The 20,483-nt window shown below is 40.4% G+C and overlaps 2 protein-coding genes across 5 annotated transcripts; one reads left to right on the plus strand and one right to left on the minus strand.

Moving 5' to 3' along the window:
* The first annotated feature begins 15 nt into the window (after nucleotides 1-15).
* On the plus strand, nucleotides 16-3,032 carry LOC121881340 (protein yippee-like 5). 2 transcript variants are annotated; one of them, XM_042389072.1, is made up of 3 exons: nucleotides 16-159; nucleotides 952-1,123; nucleotides 1,265-3,032. In XM_042389072.1, exons 2-3 carry the CDS (start codon nucleotides 983-985, stop codon nucleotides 1,487-1,489), a joined length of 366 nt encoding a protein of 121 aa, XP_042245006.1. In that variant the 5' UTR covers nucleotides 16-159; nucleotides 952-982; the 3' UTR covers nucleotides 1,490-3,032. The 2 variants fall into 2 exon arrangements, with proteins under 2 accessions (XP_042245006.1, XP_042245005.1); XM_042389071.1 differs by having other exon boundaries at nucleotides 18-159; nucleotides 972-1,123.
* A 3,003-nt stretch (nucleotides 3,033-6,035) lies between these two features.
* On the minus strand, nucleotides 6,036-19,118 carry lclat1 (lysocardiolipin acyltransferase 1). 3 transcript variants are annotated; one of them, XM_042388908.1, is made up of 6 exons: nucleotides 19,042-19,118; nucleotides 13,311-13,478; nucleotides 12,647-12,845; nucleotides 12,050-12,196; nucleotides 9,555-9,671; nucleotides 6,036-8,522 (listed from the first exon to the last, which is right to left on the minus strand). In XM_042388908.1, exons 2-6 carry the CDS (start codon nucleotides 13,476-13,478, stop codon nucleotides 7,996-7,998), a joined length of 1,158 nt encoding a protein of 385 aa, XP_042244842.1. In that variant the 5' UTR covers nucleotides 19,042-19,118; the 3' UTR covers nucleotides 6,036-7,995. The 3 variants fall into 3 exon arrangements, with proteins under 3 accessions (XP_042244842.1, XP_042244841.1, XP_042244843.1); XM_042388907.1 differs by having other exon boundaries at nucleotides 18,745-19,074; XM_042388909.1 differs by lacking the exons at nucleotides 13,311-13,478; nucleotides 19,042-19,118 and having other exon boundaries at nucleotides 12,712-12,799.
* Nucleotides 19,119-20,483: the final 1,365 nt, after the last annotated feature.

Consider the following 20,483-nt stretch of genomic DNA (forward strand, 5'->3'; position numbering starts at 1 on the left):
CACAGCGCAGCAGACAGGAACAGCTGAAAAAGAACAACAAAGCCACGAAGACGACGACGACGGCTCTAACAACAGATGTACGCCTAAAATATACCAAATATATCGGTGACATCATCGCTGGAGGAGACATCGTGTACCCTTAAAGCCAAATTTGAAAAGGTAGGAAACCGTCATTTAGAGCTAAGCAGAAAATACGTGTTGTTGTTGTTCTCAGCTTGTTGTCGATATCGCTGTTAGCTGAACGGCTAACGATTGTTAGCTTCTTTTGACGCGTTGACTTACTCAGTTCGACAGCAAAATGTCCAAACTCACAACGAAAACCCGCAAACGGGCTCTCTTCAGTCAGTTAGACTAACCTATTCATATTTTATACGCTGTGTTTTTCAGTATTCCTCATACTGACTTTTATTTTCAGCCCCATTCAAAACTCAGCTGCCATCTACAGTCAACAGTACTCATGACAAGCCAGTCTGGGACAGAAAGTACTTGTTGAAATCAGTGAAATTGAGCTACTATGGCACAGGGGGGTAACAAAAACACCTCAAAATACAGTTAAACCAAATACCTATTTGAGTTCATGATGTTTGTTTTTGTTGAGACTGTCAGAGTTGAATTTATGACATTTTTGTATCTCGTTAAGTTGCCAGTTTCTTGTGAAAATGATGTTTGGCTATTAAAGCAGGCAAATTCTGCTGATTGATATTCAGTTTCCTTGTACTGTGCAGCAGTATCATTAAAAATTTAAGTTTCAAGGCTGAAATAACCCTGATGACATCATGAGGGACCATTTTTTTTGGACTTTGGAAGGCTTCAATCAGAGAAGCTATATAATATTATTACAGGCAGAATAATAATCCTCATGAAGGGTAATGTGAACTTTATGTGTACATTGGAGTGCCAGTTTAACCTGCCCAATATAAATAGTTTACCCTTGTATATTTCTTATATAAGCCTCACTTCTTCACTCCCAGAAAATTGAACAATGGGACGCATCTTCTTGGACCACATTGGTGGGACACGCCTCTTCTCCTGTGCCAACTGTGACACCATTTTGACCAACCGGTCTGAGCTTATCTCCACACGTTTCACAGGAGCCACGGGCAGAGCTTTCCTCTTCAACAAGGTACAGAGACATTAACCAAGTAGATCTTTCCTTTGATATTCCCTCCTCAATCATAAAATATATTAGAAGTTCTTCAAAACTCAGTGTTTAGTTCCTTGCTTCAAAAATTGTGTGCTTGCCTGTGTCCCAACCCCCCCACAGGTAGTGAACCTACAGTATAGCGAAGTGCAGGACAGAGTGATGCTTACCGGCAGGCACATGGTGAGAGACGTCAGCTGCAAGAACTGCAACAGCAAGCTCGGCTGGATCTACGAGTTTGCTACCGAGGACAGTCAGAGGTACAAAGAGGGACGTGTAATCCTGGAGAGGGCGCTAGTTAGAGAGAGTGAGGGCTTTGAGGAGCATGTCCCCTCAGACAACTCATGAGCCCCTAACCTTGGATTAACTTGTGTGGGAAAGCTCACTCCCGAGTCCTCCTTTCCCTCTCCTTTACCTCCCCCCCCTCTGCCTCTGCGCTGCACACCACCATTTGCAGATTTAGTGGTCTGTGAAGTTTTGGCTTCACCCTCTTACCCCACCCCAGTCTCTGGCCTCTGACCTTAGACCTCTGCTGATATGAAGATTGAATTTGCTGGATCTATTCTTGCTGAATAGGCTCCCAAAAAAAATACGTCCTGATTTATGTGTCACAGGGCGCCCCCTCCCCATAACAGCTGGGGAGTTGTAACTTCACTTGTTTAAGTGTTTGTGCACGGTCACACAGAATTTTCACCACCACTGCATAAGGCATGCTCCACACCTTTTCCATATGGTAACTTAATACATGCATGATAACAGTCACAGTTAGTCACGTAACAAAATGCATCACTTGGTTGTTCTATTTATTTAGATAACTGAAGGCAGTAGAGCTGATTGTGTTCATCCTCCAGACATGGGTAAAACAACCGGCACCACTCTACACAGCAATGTTTAATGAACCAATGGAGGTGTCACTCTACATATGGCTTCCTTGGCTCTTGTGCTTCTGTGTTGTGAACTTTGTCCCACTGTACTTGTCACCGGTGAGCACTGAATGCATTTAAGACCATGATAGTTGTTATTTCTGTATCAGTTACCTTTTCTTAGCCGGTAGTGTTATTAATGTAATAGTGTTTAAAATCTACATTCTCAATATATGGAACGCACAGATTGATGTCATATTTAAGTATTCATTGTAGTGTTTGACAGTGGTAGGGATTTTTATTTAGATCTGCCTCACATGATGTGCAATTATTTTGAGTGATGTGACATTCTTGAAATGTACACAGTGTCCCTCTGATACAGTTCATAGTGTGGAAGTGATCTGCTGTACAGTAGACAATCGTACAATCGATCCTACAATTTAATTCAGTTCTACCACTCTCCATCTGTTACCATGGATTCTGTGCCTGTGTGGTGTGCCGTGTGAAGAGCAACATGTCACGATGGTGACTTATCAGGAGCGTGTACCTTCCAGCCGCATGTCTTCAGTATGAGGGAGGAGGAATATGTCTGAGACGTGATGGAGACATTCTCTGTCTGTGTTTAAGGATAGGATTATGAGAGGATGGGTCAATCAAGCGTTTGAAATTAGCAGGATGGAAGAGATAACGGAGCCTCTGAAGGAATAACTAAAACCACAACACTAAAGACAGTTAATAGTCTTATCTGTAACACAGAGCAGTGCTGGAAATGACAAACCAAAAATATATTTCAATCCTGCTGGAGTCTGATTTTTAGGCCTGTATGCATTTGAACAGTTGCAGAGCGCTGGTGACCCATCCTCTCTTTATAATCCAAGGCTAAGGGCACATTTGGTCATTAGATGGCCTGTTTCTTACAAGACAAAGCCAAACAAGCTTGGTGTCATCCTCTGATTAGGCCACAGACATTTTAAGTGTCCTGTGAAGAGTTCAATAAAAATGTCAAATTGTTAAAAAAAAAAAAAAAAGAAGAAGAAGAAGAAAAAAAATCTCAATTTTTTATGACATTTGAGGTTATTTTTGGATTGAATTATAGCACAGCATCATGGCTCTGGGCCTTCACTTTCTGACACTGTAAATGTTGATTTCCTTTACAAGGTCATGCAAGACAGCACTAGTTGTCATTTCTACAAAAAAAAGTTAAATTAAATATATATGGCTTTTTTAGGACACTGACACCATCCATATCCCCAGGTCAGTGCAGTGTACGGTCAATAGCCATGACAGAATATTATCATTTTGTTGCTCACTTTTAGCATTTTAGTGATTGGCCAGTTGTTTTTATTTGCTTTATTCTATATGATTATTATTTTATTAATGGATACATTTATCTTATTGTGCATTTTCTTGATTGGAGGTTTGGAGAAAAAAAAAAGGTTTTCTTGTATGGCTATAGCAAGATTTTCTCTGCTGTTATTTCTAAATAAAGATGTGGTTTTGCTGGGTTACATTCCTTTGTTTGTTTGTTTGTTTCCTAGCCCAGAACATGTTTTTGTCATTAAGCACAGGAAAATCTGGGAATTGTTGATTGCCAGTGTTTTTATCAATGCGAGTATAGCTTGAAATCTGTTGCCAGGTTGTTTCCAAACACTGTGACATCGCAATAATCACCGCCCAAATTATTTTTTTGTTCCTCTTCTCTAACAAAACCCTTTTCGCAACAAAACATTTGCATTGAAGATTTCCAAATGTGTGTTCAATACAAATCTGGAAATAAGCACACATGGATTTACAAGCTTAGTGATTGAATATTGTCATGTTCATGTCCATAAAGACATCTGGGTTGGCTCATGAGTAAATCTAAAGCTCTGGACCTCTAGATGGCAGCAGAATACTGAGAGACAGGATGATCTCTGAAGATGTTTTTCTCTGGGAAGCATGATGCTCAGTCCCTCGCCTGCCTCTGACGTCAAACGGCTTGGCACGGTCTGTGGAGCTTCACTGCAATCTGGAAATACAAGTCAGTGATGTTACTCCCTGGAGCAAAGAAAATGAATGAGCTCTACTGAATTAGTTGCAGTCAAATAAATGCCCAACACAGGGCGATGTTGGATAAATTATTAAGAGAAAATGTGACAGAATAAACAAATATTTGAGACAAAAATATACCGCATCTAGACTACAAATCCCATTTTTAATCCTGCTTATTCAGTACTCGCTGCAAATCACCCAGGACGAGAAGGTTTTGATTGCATTTGATTTATAAATAGGCAGTGATGATTCACTCCTAATCCACCCGTTAATGTTGCAGTGCTGCCGTAGAGATATTTATAGCACTGATCCTGTTGGAAGGCTGCTTTGTTGTCTGTGAGGGGGTCTGTGTCACAGTGGTGAAATCAACAACAGGTCTACTTTTCAGCTGTCACTCCTGACTGAGCATGGCCACCTAAACTTAGCCCACACACAAATATTAATTAAGGCTGTCGAACACAACAAACTGTTCTGGTCACGTCTATTCTTGAGTCCGCTGCAGATGCTTGATTTGCTGTTTGAGGGATCTTGAGCATTAACAGATCAACAAGACTGACGTTTTTATGACCATATGTAGTGCCATTTAAATGCCGCACATGACTTGAGGCAAAAAGGAGGTTCCATCTCCAGAGCTTGCTGTTATGCTTTAGAGGTCTTTGACTTTGTCCTGGCGTAACCTCAGGATCGTCTGCTGTCTCTTTTGAATAGCCATCTGGCCAGATAAGGATAATTACACTTGATCCTATTAGTCTGCAGGCAATTGGATAGACATGGCACAAATGTGGATGTGACATAGTCTTTATGTGTGTTCACATGAAGAGCTATTTTTTCCCACTGCCCTACAGACACCTCCACAATGCTCTTGAGCAGGACTTGAAATATTGAGATTCCCTGAGGAAACTAACTTCAGGCTCCCAGGAGCACCTGAGGGATCCTATACAGCCATCCAACTATTTCATTATTTTCAGGAGCAAATCTAATAATAGGAAAAAAGACACACTAGTGAAGTGATGCTCTCGTGTGTCTCATATAGGACGATTGAGTCTGTGTGCATCATCCGTCTTTCTTGCACCCACTCAAACCTGTCAAAGCAAATTTGAGGTTATGTTCACACGCAGAGGATGATTTGGGGGGGGGGGAATAAGAGACCATAAAAAGAACAAAGTTGCACCCTTAATTGGCTCATGATTCATCATCTCCGGTCAGCTTTTTTAATTTATCCGCACCTTTGTCTTTCTTTCATTCTGTGAGATGTCAGCATCACCCTGCCCACCCCCCGCCCCCTCTTTCAATCCCCCCAGGAAAGCAGAGATATAGCATATAGACATGAACTTCTCTCTTTCCACCACTCTCTCACACACACAAAGGAGTGACATCATTCTGTCAGCGGGAGAAAATAGCATGCTTTCCATTGACATCACTCCACATCCCGTTGCTAGGAGACAGGGGAGTCAACATTAGTTACTATGGTGACCGCACTTCACCTTCAAAGCTCCTGACCTTTTTGGTTGTCTGTGGTAGACTAGAATGCGTGTGTGTGCAAAACACACAAGGCAAACGGTGGTGTTGTGTAACATGAGCATTCAAGGTCTTGTTGACTCATTCACTGCAGTGTAGTGATTTTTTTAACAGTACATTCTAGATTAAAAAGACTGTCGCGACAATACATAACATGCCGTGCAACAACTGATAATGACAGTGTCAAAACCTGTCACAACGTAATGGAAGTGTTGTTTTACATTAGTGGAATGATGAATAAACAAAGTAAAAATCTATGAAAATTCCTGCGTAATGTAATAACGTCACACTACACTTTAATGTCAGTCATGTCTTTGTGTGATGGCTGTAACATTTTAAACTGATGATACTGTTAATCCAGTGAGCTGTTACATCCTTTATCAGAAAATCAAGTGAGATTATATGCAGCATCATAAGTAAAGTCAATTGGCAACATTTGCTAAAGGAAATAAAACAAGAAAGAACCATGACTGGAGACTAGAATGAGTTGATATAGTTTATTTATATATATATATATATGTGTGTATATATATATATGCATTTCTTCCTTTAATAGACGGACTTGTAACAGTGTCTACTGTGTTTACCTGAGGACGGTGACTTTGAAGAGGTCCAGCATCAGCAAGTGGTAAAAATAATGAGCAACAACAAAAAAAAAAACAGCACAAGAGAAAGACTGATACATGTAGATTCAAGCTGGTTCAGGAGATTTAAATTGGTTGAAAACACAAATATGCACCATGTTTGGTAAACTACAACATGCTGATGATAAAATTGGTAACACAGCTAGATCACAGTGACTGGAAAACAGCCCCTTTACACTTTAACTACGGGAGCTTCAGTATCATATAAACAAGAAAAGACGCTTGAGTCTTTCTATTGTGTGGCTTAAAGACATTTTTCACAAAATAAGATTGGCTGGTCTGCACCAGTTAAAGTGGTCAGCTAAATCACACATTGCACAGTGTTACAGAAACTGCTAATGACTACCCAAGTGACAATTTTGTCATAAGTACCAGAATATGACATGGTCGGAAATGGTATTGAGAGCAACAGGAAGGAGAGTCAATGGCTTAAAGTGTGGTTGAAGCGCCGCTCAAATCTTGTTTCAATTTATGTCCTTTTTTGGCACAATTGGAGAAGCTTTCTCAGCTGTCATTCACTAATTGAGTTTAGCAGGCGCATCAATACCAGTCCTCTAGAGAGGGACACATGGAGAGGTGGGCATTGCAGGGCCTTTTTGGATTAGGTTGAGTTCAGGGCCAGTTTTCCACTCCAAGTCTGGTCCTCTGTGCCACCCTGCACATCGAGGGGTAATGTTGTCCCAACAGGACATTCTTCCACCCCAGCACCACCCACATCCTGCCTCTACAAGGCATCCCGTCATTCCCAGAAAGGGCACAAAGCTCATCTGCTTCTACAGTTATCCAGACATAAGATCTCAGACAGATCTTTGATCTTGATGAGTTGATGATTACAAGTGTTGCACCAGTGTAGTTAAGGGCAACCTTCCCACTGGTGGGTGAAGCTACCTTTTCCTGACAAAACAGACTACATTCTGTTCGGTTACATTTTTACATCAGCTTTGCTTCTCACCTTTGGCTTTTATGTGCAAAAGCTACTTGAGCAAACAAACAGAATAACAAATTTTCTTTCAAGAGCTAAAAGTTAACTGTAAGGACTAACTGGGAAAAGTTTATTTCCCAATTTGTACAAAAGGGTAATTCTACCCAGTAAAAGGTAAACAATGGTACACATATATACCTGTATAATTGTTAATAATTCTCTGGGAATTACGTTTTTCCTTTTCTTTCCATAAGCTATGAATGGAAACTGATTTGTTTAATTAGTGTCTAATCCAGCTAACTACAGTGCTGATTTGAATATTGGTTAGAGTTGTCAAGTCCTCATATGTACAGGTAGTCTGTACTATGGCTCTGCTCCATAATTTGTTACACTGACACAAAAACAAGAGCAATACATACAAACAAAAAAAAAATATTTTCAAAGACATGGCAACAGTAAAACGTATACTAACAGCATTGTTTCATGACACATGTCCACATTGAGGTTCAGAAAAAACAATCATATTAAACATCAACAACATAATCCGATAAAATGCACTGACAGCAAGCTAAATAACAGTGGTTATACAAGGAGACGTACAGTGGGAAAATGACACCACATGTAATGACTTCTTTGAACCCATCACAGATAAATGTACATATCATTCCCTTTTTTCCTCCTAGCTTCTTCAACAGGAACATAAGCTCTCTCCACTGAAGCCATGCATACTGTCAGGAGATGCACTTATTACTCCCTTTCTAAAAGGCATGGAGCACTAGGTCCCAAAAAGGGATCCTCCAGCTCTCTGGACTGAACAGACCAAGACAACTGAGTCTTCAGTGTCTTTGCTGAGCACATCAACCCTGTCTTCCATCCTCACTGCATCTTCCTATCCAGCATCTTACTCTTCTCATCCACATTGGTGGCCATGGACTTCCAGTATTGATGGCAGGCCAACTCCAGCAGCTCCAGGCCTCCAATCAGCTTCTGTTGGGCCATATACACTCCAACCATGACTAGGAAGTAGAGCCTGAATGGAGCCCACAGCCACAGACCCGTGAAGCACAGAGCAATAAAACTGCTCCAGTACAGAAGTGAGGCGGCTTTGATCAGAGCCACTCGCAGCTCTGATTTACAAGGTGGCACACGTGCAATACCGTCCCTGTCAAAGCCTCGGGGTTGGTCTGAGTAGAATTCCCGCAGACGAGCCTCCTTCTCCGCCCAGCGCTCTCGACACCAAGACTCCAGGTCAGAGGAAGAGGAGGGCAGTGATTCTACTGGATAGCGGCGGACATGGAAGTGAATCTCACGGGGGAAAAGCCCCAACATGAGATGGCGTTCTGTCTGAGGGATGTTCTTGGGGTATGCCACTGTAATGTCATGGACGGCATCCAGATTGTCTCCTAGAAAATGGGACACATTTTTAATCATCAAAAGTAGAATACTGGCTGATGTAAGAGTTGATAAAACCAAAACAAGACAGTAAATTAGACTCAAAAAGCATCACTTTCAACAATGTAAAATAGTTTCAGTACTCTTAACAGACCCAACCTACTGTAAACTAGTTTCAGAAATGAAAACATGACACTGCAGGGAGGCGTAATGTTTTCTCTTTTCCACATCCACACTGGTTATTCTAACTGTGTTATGCATGCATCAAAACCCCAGCTCTTGACTCCATTACATATGTACATCTAATTATCCATGGGGCTTCATCCCTTCTCTGCCTTTAAAACTACCATGAACTCTACACAATCATCACTGAACTGCAGTGCCCGTACAACACACAGGAAGAGCTGAATGAAATATCAAGTGGACAGGATGACACCTGCCAGCACCTGCTCCTGTACAGCTCAGCTCTAACACAGTAAAAATAGAGCCGAGAGGGGCACGGTGGACATGGACAAAGAAAACATGCACAGCATGTCAGTCAGCGGTGCAGAGAGAGAGAGAAGAGAATTTGCTAAGTCTGATGACATCACACTGATTCACAACACCTGCTTGGAGAGTTCGTGCCATGCTCAGCATCCAGGACGCATGGGGGATGAGACAGCAGAGCCAGAGGTGGTATTAAGAACTTTGGAGGGCTGCCAGAATTAGCTCATAGGGAAACATTAGAATCTCAGGGGTGTTGTAATGGCTGGCAGTGGGATGAAGCATAGGTCTGAGACTTTGAAGAATAACAGGTATGATCCCTCTCATGCAAACAGCGTCAGTGGAATAACTACAGTCATCATGGTAGCGTGCCATTTTCCCTTGGTTTTGCTGATATAATATTTCCATGGGGACAGGCTCTGCGGCCAAAAAACACATATTATAATCAAAAATGAATTAAGAAATAGCCATGTCAGTACAACACTTATTACAAGTGGACCATTGTCATGTTTAATGAGATTTCATGATTTCACACACTGCTGCTGTGGATCACACCTCACCTTTTCGTAGTCTGTCCACAATGAAGGTGAATCCGGTTGAGCGAGGGTGCAGCACATACTCGAATTTCGGTAAGTTGTTCTGGGCGGCAAACACATCACTCTTTGCTCTTGTGTTTTCTGCAGGAGACACAGATACAGAATAACTCTGACAGCTCCAATCACAATCATCATCGATAGATGTTTGTATTAACTAGGGCTGACCCCGACCAAAGATTTTCCTGGTTGACTAGTAGTTGTTAGGTCAAGCCATTAATGGACTAGTCATCACATGTTTATGATATTGATTTAATAATTTAAATATTTATTTTTTGGGGCATCAGAAAATATTTTTTGTTTTTCTACATTACAGAGAAATACAATACCGTAATAATGAGCCTTTACAATATAAATTTAACAAGAACGCGCACAAAGCAAGCCACCTGTTAACGACAATGCTAACGGAAAAAGCTGTAAAGTTAATGATTCTTAATGTGGCAGAACAACCAGCGAGGAGACTGATTTACCTTATTCAGTCCCATGGGTCAGTAAGTTCTGTTAAATCCTCCTGTCACTCATTTTAGGTGGTTTCCCAGCTGTTATTACAGCAGGCCGGTTAACTGACTGAGTGACTTGGCCGGTTGTCGCCATATACAAGTTTTTGACCTAATTTTGACAAGGTGCAGCTCCCGAACAGAGGTTGAGGTTTTTTTTTTTCTTCCTGCGACTAACCAATCAATGAAAACTTGGTTGACTAAGACTCTTCTCATCGACTAACGTTTGGTTGACTAAGGCTGCAACTAACAATTATTTTCACTATCAATTAATCTGTCCATTATTTTCTCGATTAATCAATTAGTTGTTTGATCTATTAAATGTCAGAAAATGGTGAAAAGTTATGATTATGGTTTCCGAAAGCCCAAGCTGACGTCTTCAAAGGTCTTGTTTTGTTCACAACCAAAAGTTTATTGTCATAGAAGACTAAAGGAACCAGAAAATATTCACATTTGAGAAGCTGGAATAAGAAAGAGAGAGGCTCAAAACAATTAATCAATTATGAAAATGGTTGCCAATTAATTTAATAGTTGGCAACTAATTGATTTATCGTTCCAGCTCTAGTATAAGAAACCATGTTGTACATGCTACTTGTGGTAGAGGCTAACACTGGGAAGCATATACACTATGTGTACATAGGCTACTATACATATCTCACTGACTGTAGATTACTACTGCATACAGTAGATTAATACATTTTTCTATTTTATAATGAGAATACAATTAATATAGACATTAAATCCTGTGTAAGATCATTTCTCAATTCAATTTCATTTAACTGGCCAGCAGTCTTATTTTTCTCTTTAGGCTAATATTACATATTGGACTTTGTATTTGACAGCTGCTTACCTACAGAGGAGCTTTACAATGACCCTGTCTTTACCCTTTCTAACAAAAGTAGAGCTTAGTGGACAAGAGCCATACAAAAATAGAAATATTACTCTTCCATTATAAGAACATCAGTAACAATAATAGTCATGCTGGTTATGGGAAGTGAGTACATTCATGAAATACATCTACCAGTGACAAAGGCTTACACATTCGTAAAAAGCAGAGTGGGACATAAACACAGGAAAGATGACTGTTTATTAACCTAACATTCTTCAGGAACTTGTTGCAGGAACATGTAAACTATATCATGACTCATTAGTCATATTATGTAACAAGTGGCTCTTTCGAGCTGACTTGTAGGACACAGGACTATGGACAGCCTTCTTTTGATCAGGATATCTTACCTCACTGGGACAAAGCTCTGACTTATGATTCTTATACAATCTTTCATTCAACTTATACAAGCTCTACAAGCTTAAAAAGGGATCATGGTAATTTTTAGAGAGGCTTAAGTGCACCCTAAACCCGATCCTGTATATTAAGGTCTGTATGTATGTTTCTGGGATATCTATTAGAGTAAAGAACAGGACAACTTCCACATAAGACATCCAAACATACTGTATAACATCCCCTTGTTTCTTACGTCAAATTAAGCCTTGAGCTTTAAGAGGCTTAAATGCAGACATGCGTACATACAGACACACACATACACACACACACAGGTGCACACACAACACCAAAAGTGAGACAATCTTTAAAGCCCTGAAGCTGCTGGCCAATTGTGATGTAACTCAACTGGACCCCTCATGACATCATGATATGTAAAGAGAAGTTAAGCTTCCCCTAGTAAAGCTAATCGGGACTTTGATTGGCTTAATTGTGATCTGACAGGGCTTTAGACACCGGTGTCACTTGTTGCTTGGACTGAAAGATCAGAGCATTCTTGCAGAAATGACTGTGTGGAGTGTGTGTCAAGGGATTTGGCTATGCCTTATCACTTTGAAATTGTGTTTGCATAACAGTGTCAGTGCAAAGGCGCAAGACAGGTGTAGGGCCACACTCAGCTCTGGAAACTGAAATGTGGGCAAACTGTCACAAGAATGGATGAAGTGTTTGCATTCTTCACTTCTCACCAGTGAGATCTGTGCCTTCGGGGAACAATAGCAGCTGCAGAGGCTCTCTGATGTCACAGAAGTAGTCCAGCATGTTTTCCAAGTGTTTCTTGTCCTCCTCCCAACGACGCTGAATGAAGACAAAGCAGGCCACCTGCATCGCCCAGCCTGGGAAGTACATGCAAAGTATTTACTTGTAACTGATTACTTCTTGTGCTCAACTGATTCTCTAACACTTTTCTCAGGAAAAGGAATTTTTAAGAAGTAAGATTTGGCCTTTGCCAGCAGAGTACCTATGCTCTGTAACCATCTACCTGTGAAATCAGGCTTGTCAAAACACCAGCTCCTTGCGGGAAAAATATGCTCATTTAAATAAACTACGTCTTGCATTTTCATACCATTCCACTGTTCTGAATTTGCAATATACTGTTCCTCTTTTATATTTAGATTCAGCTGTCTCCATTTGAATGATTTTACCTGTTCCTCTACCAAATATAAACTGCTTTGCACCAATGTTTTTCAAGAAGTCCTATCCAAAGCATGTATTACAGTATGCAAAGGGTTGCAAGTCTGTGTTTTTGCGTTTATGAAAGGGCAGGGCATCTACTGTATACCCACCAAAGCCAGGCACAGCCTTGAGGGCGGCCTTGAGGCAGATCTTCTCCAGACGAAGGTAGCTGTACCTGAGCAGACAACACCAGAGGAACATCCAGTCTAGACGGGTACGGTGGTTCATGATGATCACACTGCGCTCCCCCGGGATGAAGCCATCACCTGTTATTACCACCTTCACCCCAAATACCAGCTCCAGCAACGACTATGGAGGGAAGAGTAGCAGGGATGGAGGAAGGATGGAAGAGAAAGCACAAGAGATGGGAGGTAAGGGTGGGAAAGGTGGATGATCAAGGGGAGACGAGAAGGATAATAAAAAAGGACGTAGAGGGAGAGAGAGGAATGGCCGGGAAGAGGAAATAAGGGAAAATGAATTCAAGATAGAGACAGAGTGAGAAGCATAAACAAATAAATTATGCCATCAAAATATGTGGTCACTGTAAACAAGATTTGCATAACTAGTCTCAAGGGCAATCTGAATAAATGAAGTGTACTCCTGACAGAAGTGTAGTGTACTACTTCTGACAAAAATAAAAAATCTGATTAAATAGGGAGGCATAAATAAGGATGAGATGACGCAGAGCATCGTGACTGTGTTTAAAACAGGTAACTCAAGATCATCTAGCACACACGGAAGTAGGCTAAGTAAAGGCTATGTTGGTGTACACACCACAGGCAGGGTGAGCCAGGTAGCGACGATGCGATCAGTGATCCAGCGGTACCAGGCGGGAGACAGCAGCATAAGGGGCAAAAATGGACCCAGCATGAAGACACTTCCGAAGAAACTGCCCAAAAACAGGGTCACCACAAAGTACAGGCCCCGCACCGACACAGCCATCTGTGGAGAGATGAACAGACAAGATTAGCTTGAAAACAAGTCAAAGCTAAATAAATAAAAAATAGTCTTAAGCAGTCCAGGTATGAGTTGTTGCATGTTGTTGCAAGATAGGGGATAAGAATTATGACATTTATGGAATTTATGCTTTACTTGGATTTACGATATGGAACGGAACTAAAGAGGAGGAACTTCGTAACATGAAACAAAAGAGATTATCGACGCTCTCATCAATAGCAAAGCCAGCTGTTCTGTTGTTCTTCCTACATATTTTCCCACAAACAGTGGAAAATCCATGGCAGACATTCCTACTGTGGAATGTAAATAGGGGAACCTTTCTGACTGTGGGTAACAAATTGTGGGTGCATGGTCACTAAATCAAGTATGACTGTAGCTTCAAAATAATTCACTGGATGTACAGCCTGTACAGCATAAGCTTTGGCCCACATTTTTGATAGTCTTAACATAAAAAAACTGTGGTGAAATATCACACCAAAGTCAACCCTGTGCTTTCAGTTGATAAATGTAAGTGTATTAGAAATTTCAACAATGGCTGCCTTGTCATTTTATTAGATTATCTTTTCACCATTTTTAACAGCAGACAGTCAGGACAGACAAGAAACACGAGTTGAGAGAGAGCATGTAAGGTCCCTGACCAGAATCGAACCAGAGATGGTGCAATGTGGTCTGTGCTGTAATCACTGGGCTAACAAGATGCTCCTGCCCTGTTATTTTCACTCAACATGACGACAACATGACATACTATCAACAGACAATCGATTGTAAACAACTTTGATAGTCAATTCATCGTTTAAGTCAATTTATCAAGGAAAACAGAAAAAACATTCACTGTTTCCTGCTTCTCAAAATGTGAGGATTTGCTGTTTTTCTGTTTTATATAATTGTGAACTGAGTGTCTATTTGGGTTTAGGACTGCTAGTCGGACAAAATAAGACATTTCGAGATATTGATAAATATCATTCACACCGATGTAAACATGACATGTCAACTTAAAATATAAAATAAAGTTAAAAATGAAATTAAAAAGCATACATACAAACCGCATACACACCATGATTCTAGATGAACATGAGCAGAAACAATTGAAGTGGACTGAATACTGTTTGTAACAGTAGCTGCAACATTGCAGAAATACCGCATGGTCTAAAGGAAATGAATTGAGCCTGTAATCCTTCTGAAATTCAAAACCAAGTAACAGGACCTTCAATTGTCCATGACATATCTGATAAGTTTAAAGGGGCTCATCTGGACATGCCAATGGGGATTGCTTGTCATTTTTAATGACATCACTGGTGACCACTTCAGCTTCAAATGGTAACATTACACTTGTGCAACATGTCCCTCCTGAAAATCTCTACATAACTGTGGTACACCCAACACAGATGTTTTCACTTATTTTGCCTGATTAGACCTCTCCTCAGGACTATGTGCTTGATTGACATCTTCCTCACTCTCCTGTTCGTTTTGTTGCACCTTATAAGTACATGACCCCATGCGATTCCCAGTATGGCTCCACCCAACCTGAGAAAAAGGTCTAATTAGCCAGAATAATTTAAAACACCTGTGCAGGAACAAATATCCACTGAGCAAAATAAACTTCAGTGCCCAACAGATCTATTTCAACAGATCTAGTGTCATGCGCTCAAATCAAAGCACAGGGGAAGAATAACACACACATCTCTTTCAAGAGCAATAAAGTCAAACCGCCCTTGAATATGGCACTTAAATGTAATGCTTTGATGTGCCCCACTTTTGAATGCTTTGTGATGACGCGCTATGTAAATTAGACAATTTGATAGTAAAATTTTGACAGTAAAAACTGTCTACTGTAAGTCACATCAGAACTATTTGAATAAAAAGCAGGACACTGCTAATAAACGACATGTATGTCCAGAAAATGCAATGCTTGACAAACAGTTACATTCCCTTATGTTTAATAAGCACTAGAGCCAGTCAATTAACTGGCAAGTCCCCTGACATTAAGGTTAAAAGGGGGAATACAGTGAGTCTTGATTTGATTAGGCCATGGCCCTGCTGACGCAGCGAGTCTGAGCTGATGCTACAGGGAGCTATTTCAACCAGCAGGTGTTTTCTTCTCTTACATCGACTGTGGTTCACACCTTTCCACCTCAATTACTGTTATGATTGCAGAAGCCTTCAGTTCAGACTACATGCCCCCAACGTTCCCATCATCTTGCCCTTGTTGATACCATCTGCAGCACCATGACGCAGCAAGTTTAACGGCGGCAACCAAAGTGGTTGAAGGTGCATTTAAAAATTGCACGTGTGTTTGTGTGCATGATTATGCTGGCAATAAGGGTTTAAGGGTTACTGGTTTTAACAACGGAAAATGTGAGGCATGACAGAGGTGAGAAACAGGCTTGCTCAGCACAATTGCCGCAATTAGGCTGTGTCCCCATGCACACACTAAACACACACCCTTGGGTGGCTGCTTGAACAATCAGACAAGCCTATTCATACAGCAAAAAAAGGCACAACACACCTGGAGCCAGAGATGTGAGAAGTGAATGGAATTATGAACATTAAAGTGTTAAATAAACATGTTTTTCTTCCGACTGGCGTGGACACCAGGGACGCAACACTATTTATATAACGCATCCACGGAAACCCTTTTGTTTTTATACCCCGAGGCTAGTACCACACTTTGATATAGTCCCGTCCATTTGGGTTGGTTTAACATTTATTTGATCACCATAGTAATGATCCTGAAAGCACTTCCCCAAACACAACACCACATGCACTGAACAGCATACTCCTCATAGTCCAAGTCTGAATTCTCTGGCAATCATTTTGCATTCCTTGCTTTAAGCCAAGACCAGACATCCCTGCAGAGCAAAGCAGTAAAGAGGTCAAGCATGTCTAGGCTTAACAATGAGCTTAAGTGATGTGTGTATTGTGTGCCTTTATGCGAGTGTGTGTAAAAGACAGGGAATAGATAATGCTGTAAAATAAATTGCAAATAGATTTAAGTGCAGGTCTATTTTATGTTTTAGGGGCACTCGGAGAGAACAAACCTGCACTGAACAACTCTCTAACTTGCTGTTACACCCAAAAACATTGTTCCTATCACTATTTTTAAAAGCTGAATTAAAATTTAATTTTGTATACTTGGATGCAAAGTCTGGGAATCAAGTCAATATTTACCAAATTTCACAGAAATCCTTACATAAACTTTGGGATATCTTTTTGGAAAGAGAGAAAAAGAGAAAGAAAGAAAGAAAGAAAGAAAGAAAGAAAGAAAGAAAGAGAGAAGGAGAAAAAAATAAACATAAACATTAGATGTTGAGTTTCCCAGTCGCAATTACAACTTGGAGGTTGACATGAATGCTATTTACAAGTCGGAAACTGGTAACGCCGATATGACATTAGGCCAAGAGCAACAAGGCTCTTTCATTGTACGAGTGGAGCAGGCAACATAACAAAAGGAGGATTTAAACACAATAACACTGTTTGGGACACATCCCTTTTGCAATTGTACACCTAGAGGATATTGTGAGCTGGAAAAGCTCAACTACCTCTGTGGATAAATTGGATACAATATAAAAGGACTTAACAAGGAGAGCTGATGATGTTGGGAAGATGTAGTGAAAAATATGGTTCTTTGAAAAACTTTTCCCTGACAATGTCTAAACACTTTCAAACAGACCCAACTGCAGGTGATGGGAGTAAGATACATTGTGCATGCATACTAACTGCATACAGGAGGAAACAAATGAAATGCAGCTTCTGCCACCGAAACCTCTGACAATAATCCCTGTGTAAGCAAGACCTGGCATCAGATCATGAAATTGTGATAACTTCAAATTTATTTTTGATAATATCTTAGTGTATGTGAGTCTGTGTTTGAAGTGATGGGTTAATTAACAGCTAGCAGGCAGTTGTCCCTGAAGCCTTATAGATAAGAGATAAGTTTATGAGCGAGGTGCATGCCAATGGCTGCTTAAAGGTGCAGTGTACAAAATTTAGTGGCATCTAGCAGAACAGACATGGCAGAAATGGAATATAATATCCACAAGTATGTTTTAAATAGCGTATCATCACCTGAAAATAAGGTGTGTTGTGTTTTTGATACCTTAGAATGAGCCTTTTTATATCTACATAGGGAGCAGGTCCTCTTCCACCTTCCTCTTCTTCTAGTTTCTCTGATTAAATTACAGCATTAACGTGGACTAAACCAGACCTTGCTGATGCAATCTAATCAAGACCAATAAGTAGCTAATGTGCCATTATCTATCATACACACATTTTCCATTATTCTGGGGTGGGGCAAATAAAAAGGACTTTAACCAGAGAGCCACACGTTAGCCAATGTTTAACCTGAAGTGGTTACAGAAATAGGCCTGAGGACAGGTGTCCTAAGTTCCATCTGTAAATAATCATCTCTTCTGTTAGTATGCTGATTGTGAATTATTACTTAGTCTTACATGTAAATAAGACAATCAACAAAACTACAGAAAAACGGTGCTGTGAGGTGATGTGATGGATGAGAAGCTAATGTTTTTTCAAGATTCAAGAGGTTTTATTGTCACATTCACAGCAACACAGCAGATGGCCACAGTGAAGGCAGAGAATTTTGGCTTCTTTAAGCTCTTGTTCCAATTAGAGTATATATAATAAAATGAAAGAGAAATATAATAAAATGAGTTAGAAATATAATAAAATTAGATAAATATACAAATATACGAGTCAAGATCACCATAGGGTGCCTTTCAATCCTCACAATACTCACACATTTTTGTCTTAATTTCCCATTCCCTCTCTGTCTTATAAATAGTTTACATTCACTATATTGTACATGATGCATAGGTGCGGTATTGCATGTTAGTTATGATAACTTTAACCAATGTTGTGTCAGTTAGTGCTCTTCAGTGGCTGGATTAACGTTATACCAAACATGACCAGCTGGTAGCAAATGACACATTAACTGCCGTGGTCATCAATAATACCGTTAATTAACGCTAATTGGTGACGTTATCACTTTACACCCACTTGCGCAATCTATAATCTAATTAAGTTTAAATTTAGGATAACCTCAACTTGGGGGAAAAAAATGCCGACAAGGCTACGTTACCTGCAGTAGAATGCTAAATGCTAACTTAGCAACGGAAGTTTGACCAAACAGACGCTTGCTCATGTTAACTGACGTTATGCTGCTAAGCCAGTTAATGCACAAACTACTGTCAAAAGCGCTACTACATACTGTCAGATGGCAACATACGGTACCCACCTTTCGTGTTTTCCTCCAGAATCAAAGTTTGCCACTGAGGTGAGCTCACTAGCTAGCTCCAAGAAGTCCAACCACTTGGTTGCGACATAGCAACTTAGCAAGCCAGCTAGCAGCTCGCTAACGTTAGCAAAGCTTAGCAACAACTGCGTTACCAGTCCTTAAAGCTAACGCCTGTCGAAACTGTCCCGCACGCAACTTATTTTTCGCAAGATAATAGCTGAGCAAACACGGACCCACGTCAACTTCGTCTTCTGTGGTTGCCTCACTATGTCTGCAGCAAGAGTGTAGCCGCCTTACCGTTCTGCTAACACGACCTCTCAACTTGTCACCTCTCACCTGTCCTTGCACCCAGACATCAACAGGCGGTGCTGTTCGTGCAAGCTACAGTCATTGAGTAGGTGACAGTGAACCGCAGACACACCATGTGGACCAACTGTGTGCCCTCATAATGGATGCATTGAATACTTCACATGTTGATAGTGACTATGGTTGGCACATTTGTTATATTTTAATCTGTAGTCTGTCTTTGCGGGAGGTGCGAAGGGATAGAGTTGGGCAATAGGAAAGAAAAAATCATGCATGCACTGTTATTCCAATACACAACACTGCACCAACTGAGTTTTTAACCTCAAGGCATGATGAACAAAACATAAATTCCACAAGATAGAGTCAGTGATTTCCACATAGTTAAAGACAGTAACATTAATAAGCTCAATTAACATCACAGCATCATTATTTAAAACAACATTGATGACCAGGTGAGGCTATACTGTATGTCTTTTATTCAATTAACTAATCATTGATACATGATACTGAAAGGAAGTGCATATAGTCAGAATATCTGCACACATCAAGTCTTTGTAGGTGGACATGCAAAGGGACAGTTGTAGATAATAGAAAAACGGGACTCTTGCATTCACTGCATTCAGTATTCACACCATACAAAGTGTCATTTTGTCCAAACAGGTGAGAACAAAAACATTCATGAGTCCAGTCAATTCAATTAGCCACAACCCATAGAGGATGGAGAGCATTTTATTCAATTAACTATTCAAAACATCAATATTCTAATCATGTGCATGGGTTAATAATGTACAAGATGAATCTACAATATTATACTAAGGTGGAAGTACATTATTCTTGCCCCTGGTTGAATTGTGTCAAAGGTAAATATCCATCAGGCTTCGTTCTGTGTTAACCAACCCTACATAATGGCCTACTTATGGAAACATAACTTTTGAAATGACATAAATGTCACAAAATCCTGTTTGAAATCACTGCATTGATCTGCAGCTGGATTAGTATGTCCATTTCTGTAACTACTTTTGTACTCACTATTCCCCTTTTCAGTATTTGAAGGTTTTACTCGTGTTTTACTCATGTCCCTGTGTTAATATTATGTCTGAACACATTCAAATCTCAAGCATGGTATTGACGATATACTTCTTGACTGAGTCCCCCAACATAGCCTTTTAAAGTAGTGTAAATCCTAGCATGTGTCATTTGTTTCTTTTACCCACAGTTATGCTGTTCTACTGTTACAAATTACCTCAGCATTCAGTGATGCGTGTGTGCGTAGATTGGTCAATGTGTCTGAGTGTATTCGAGCATGCACATGTACTCTCTTGTGTGTATGTATGTGCTTTTGTGTCTGTGTGTGTGTGTCTGTGTGTGTCTGTGTGTGTGTGTGTGGTGAATGAGGCAGAGACGGACTGACAGACAGGGTAAAAGAGAGAGTG

Source organism: Thunnus maccoyii, chromosome 16 (genome assembly GCF_910596095.1).
Source record: "Thunnus maccoyii chromosome 16, fThuMac1.1, whole genome shotgun sequence".
Lineage (NCBI taxonomy): Eukaryota > Metazoa > Chordata > Actinopteri > Scombriformes > Scombridae > Thunnus > Thunnus maccoyii.

Coding starts and splice junctions, on each gene's coding strand:
- lclat1 (XM_042388908.1), bottom strand. CDS start 13,478: ATGGCTGTGTCGGTGCGGGGCCTGTACTTTGTGGTGACCCTGTTTTTG. Junction 12,846..13,310: donor CCTGGCTCACCCTGCCTGTG/GTGTGTACACCA, acceptor TTCCCTCCATAG/TCGTTGCTGGAGCTGGTATT. Junction 9,672..12,049: donor CGAAGGCACAGATCTCACTG/GTGAGAAGTGAA, acceptor TGTCTCCTGCAG/AAAACACAAGAGCAAAGAGT.
- LOC121881340 (XM_042389072.1), top strand. CDS start 983: ATGGGACGCATCTTCTTGGACCACATTGGTGGGACACGCCTCTTCTCC. Junction 1,124..1,264: donor GAGCTTTCCTCTTCAACAAG/GTACAGAGACAT, acceptor ACCCCCCCACAG/GTAGTGAACCTACAGTATAG.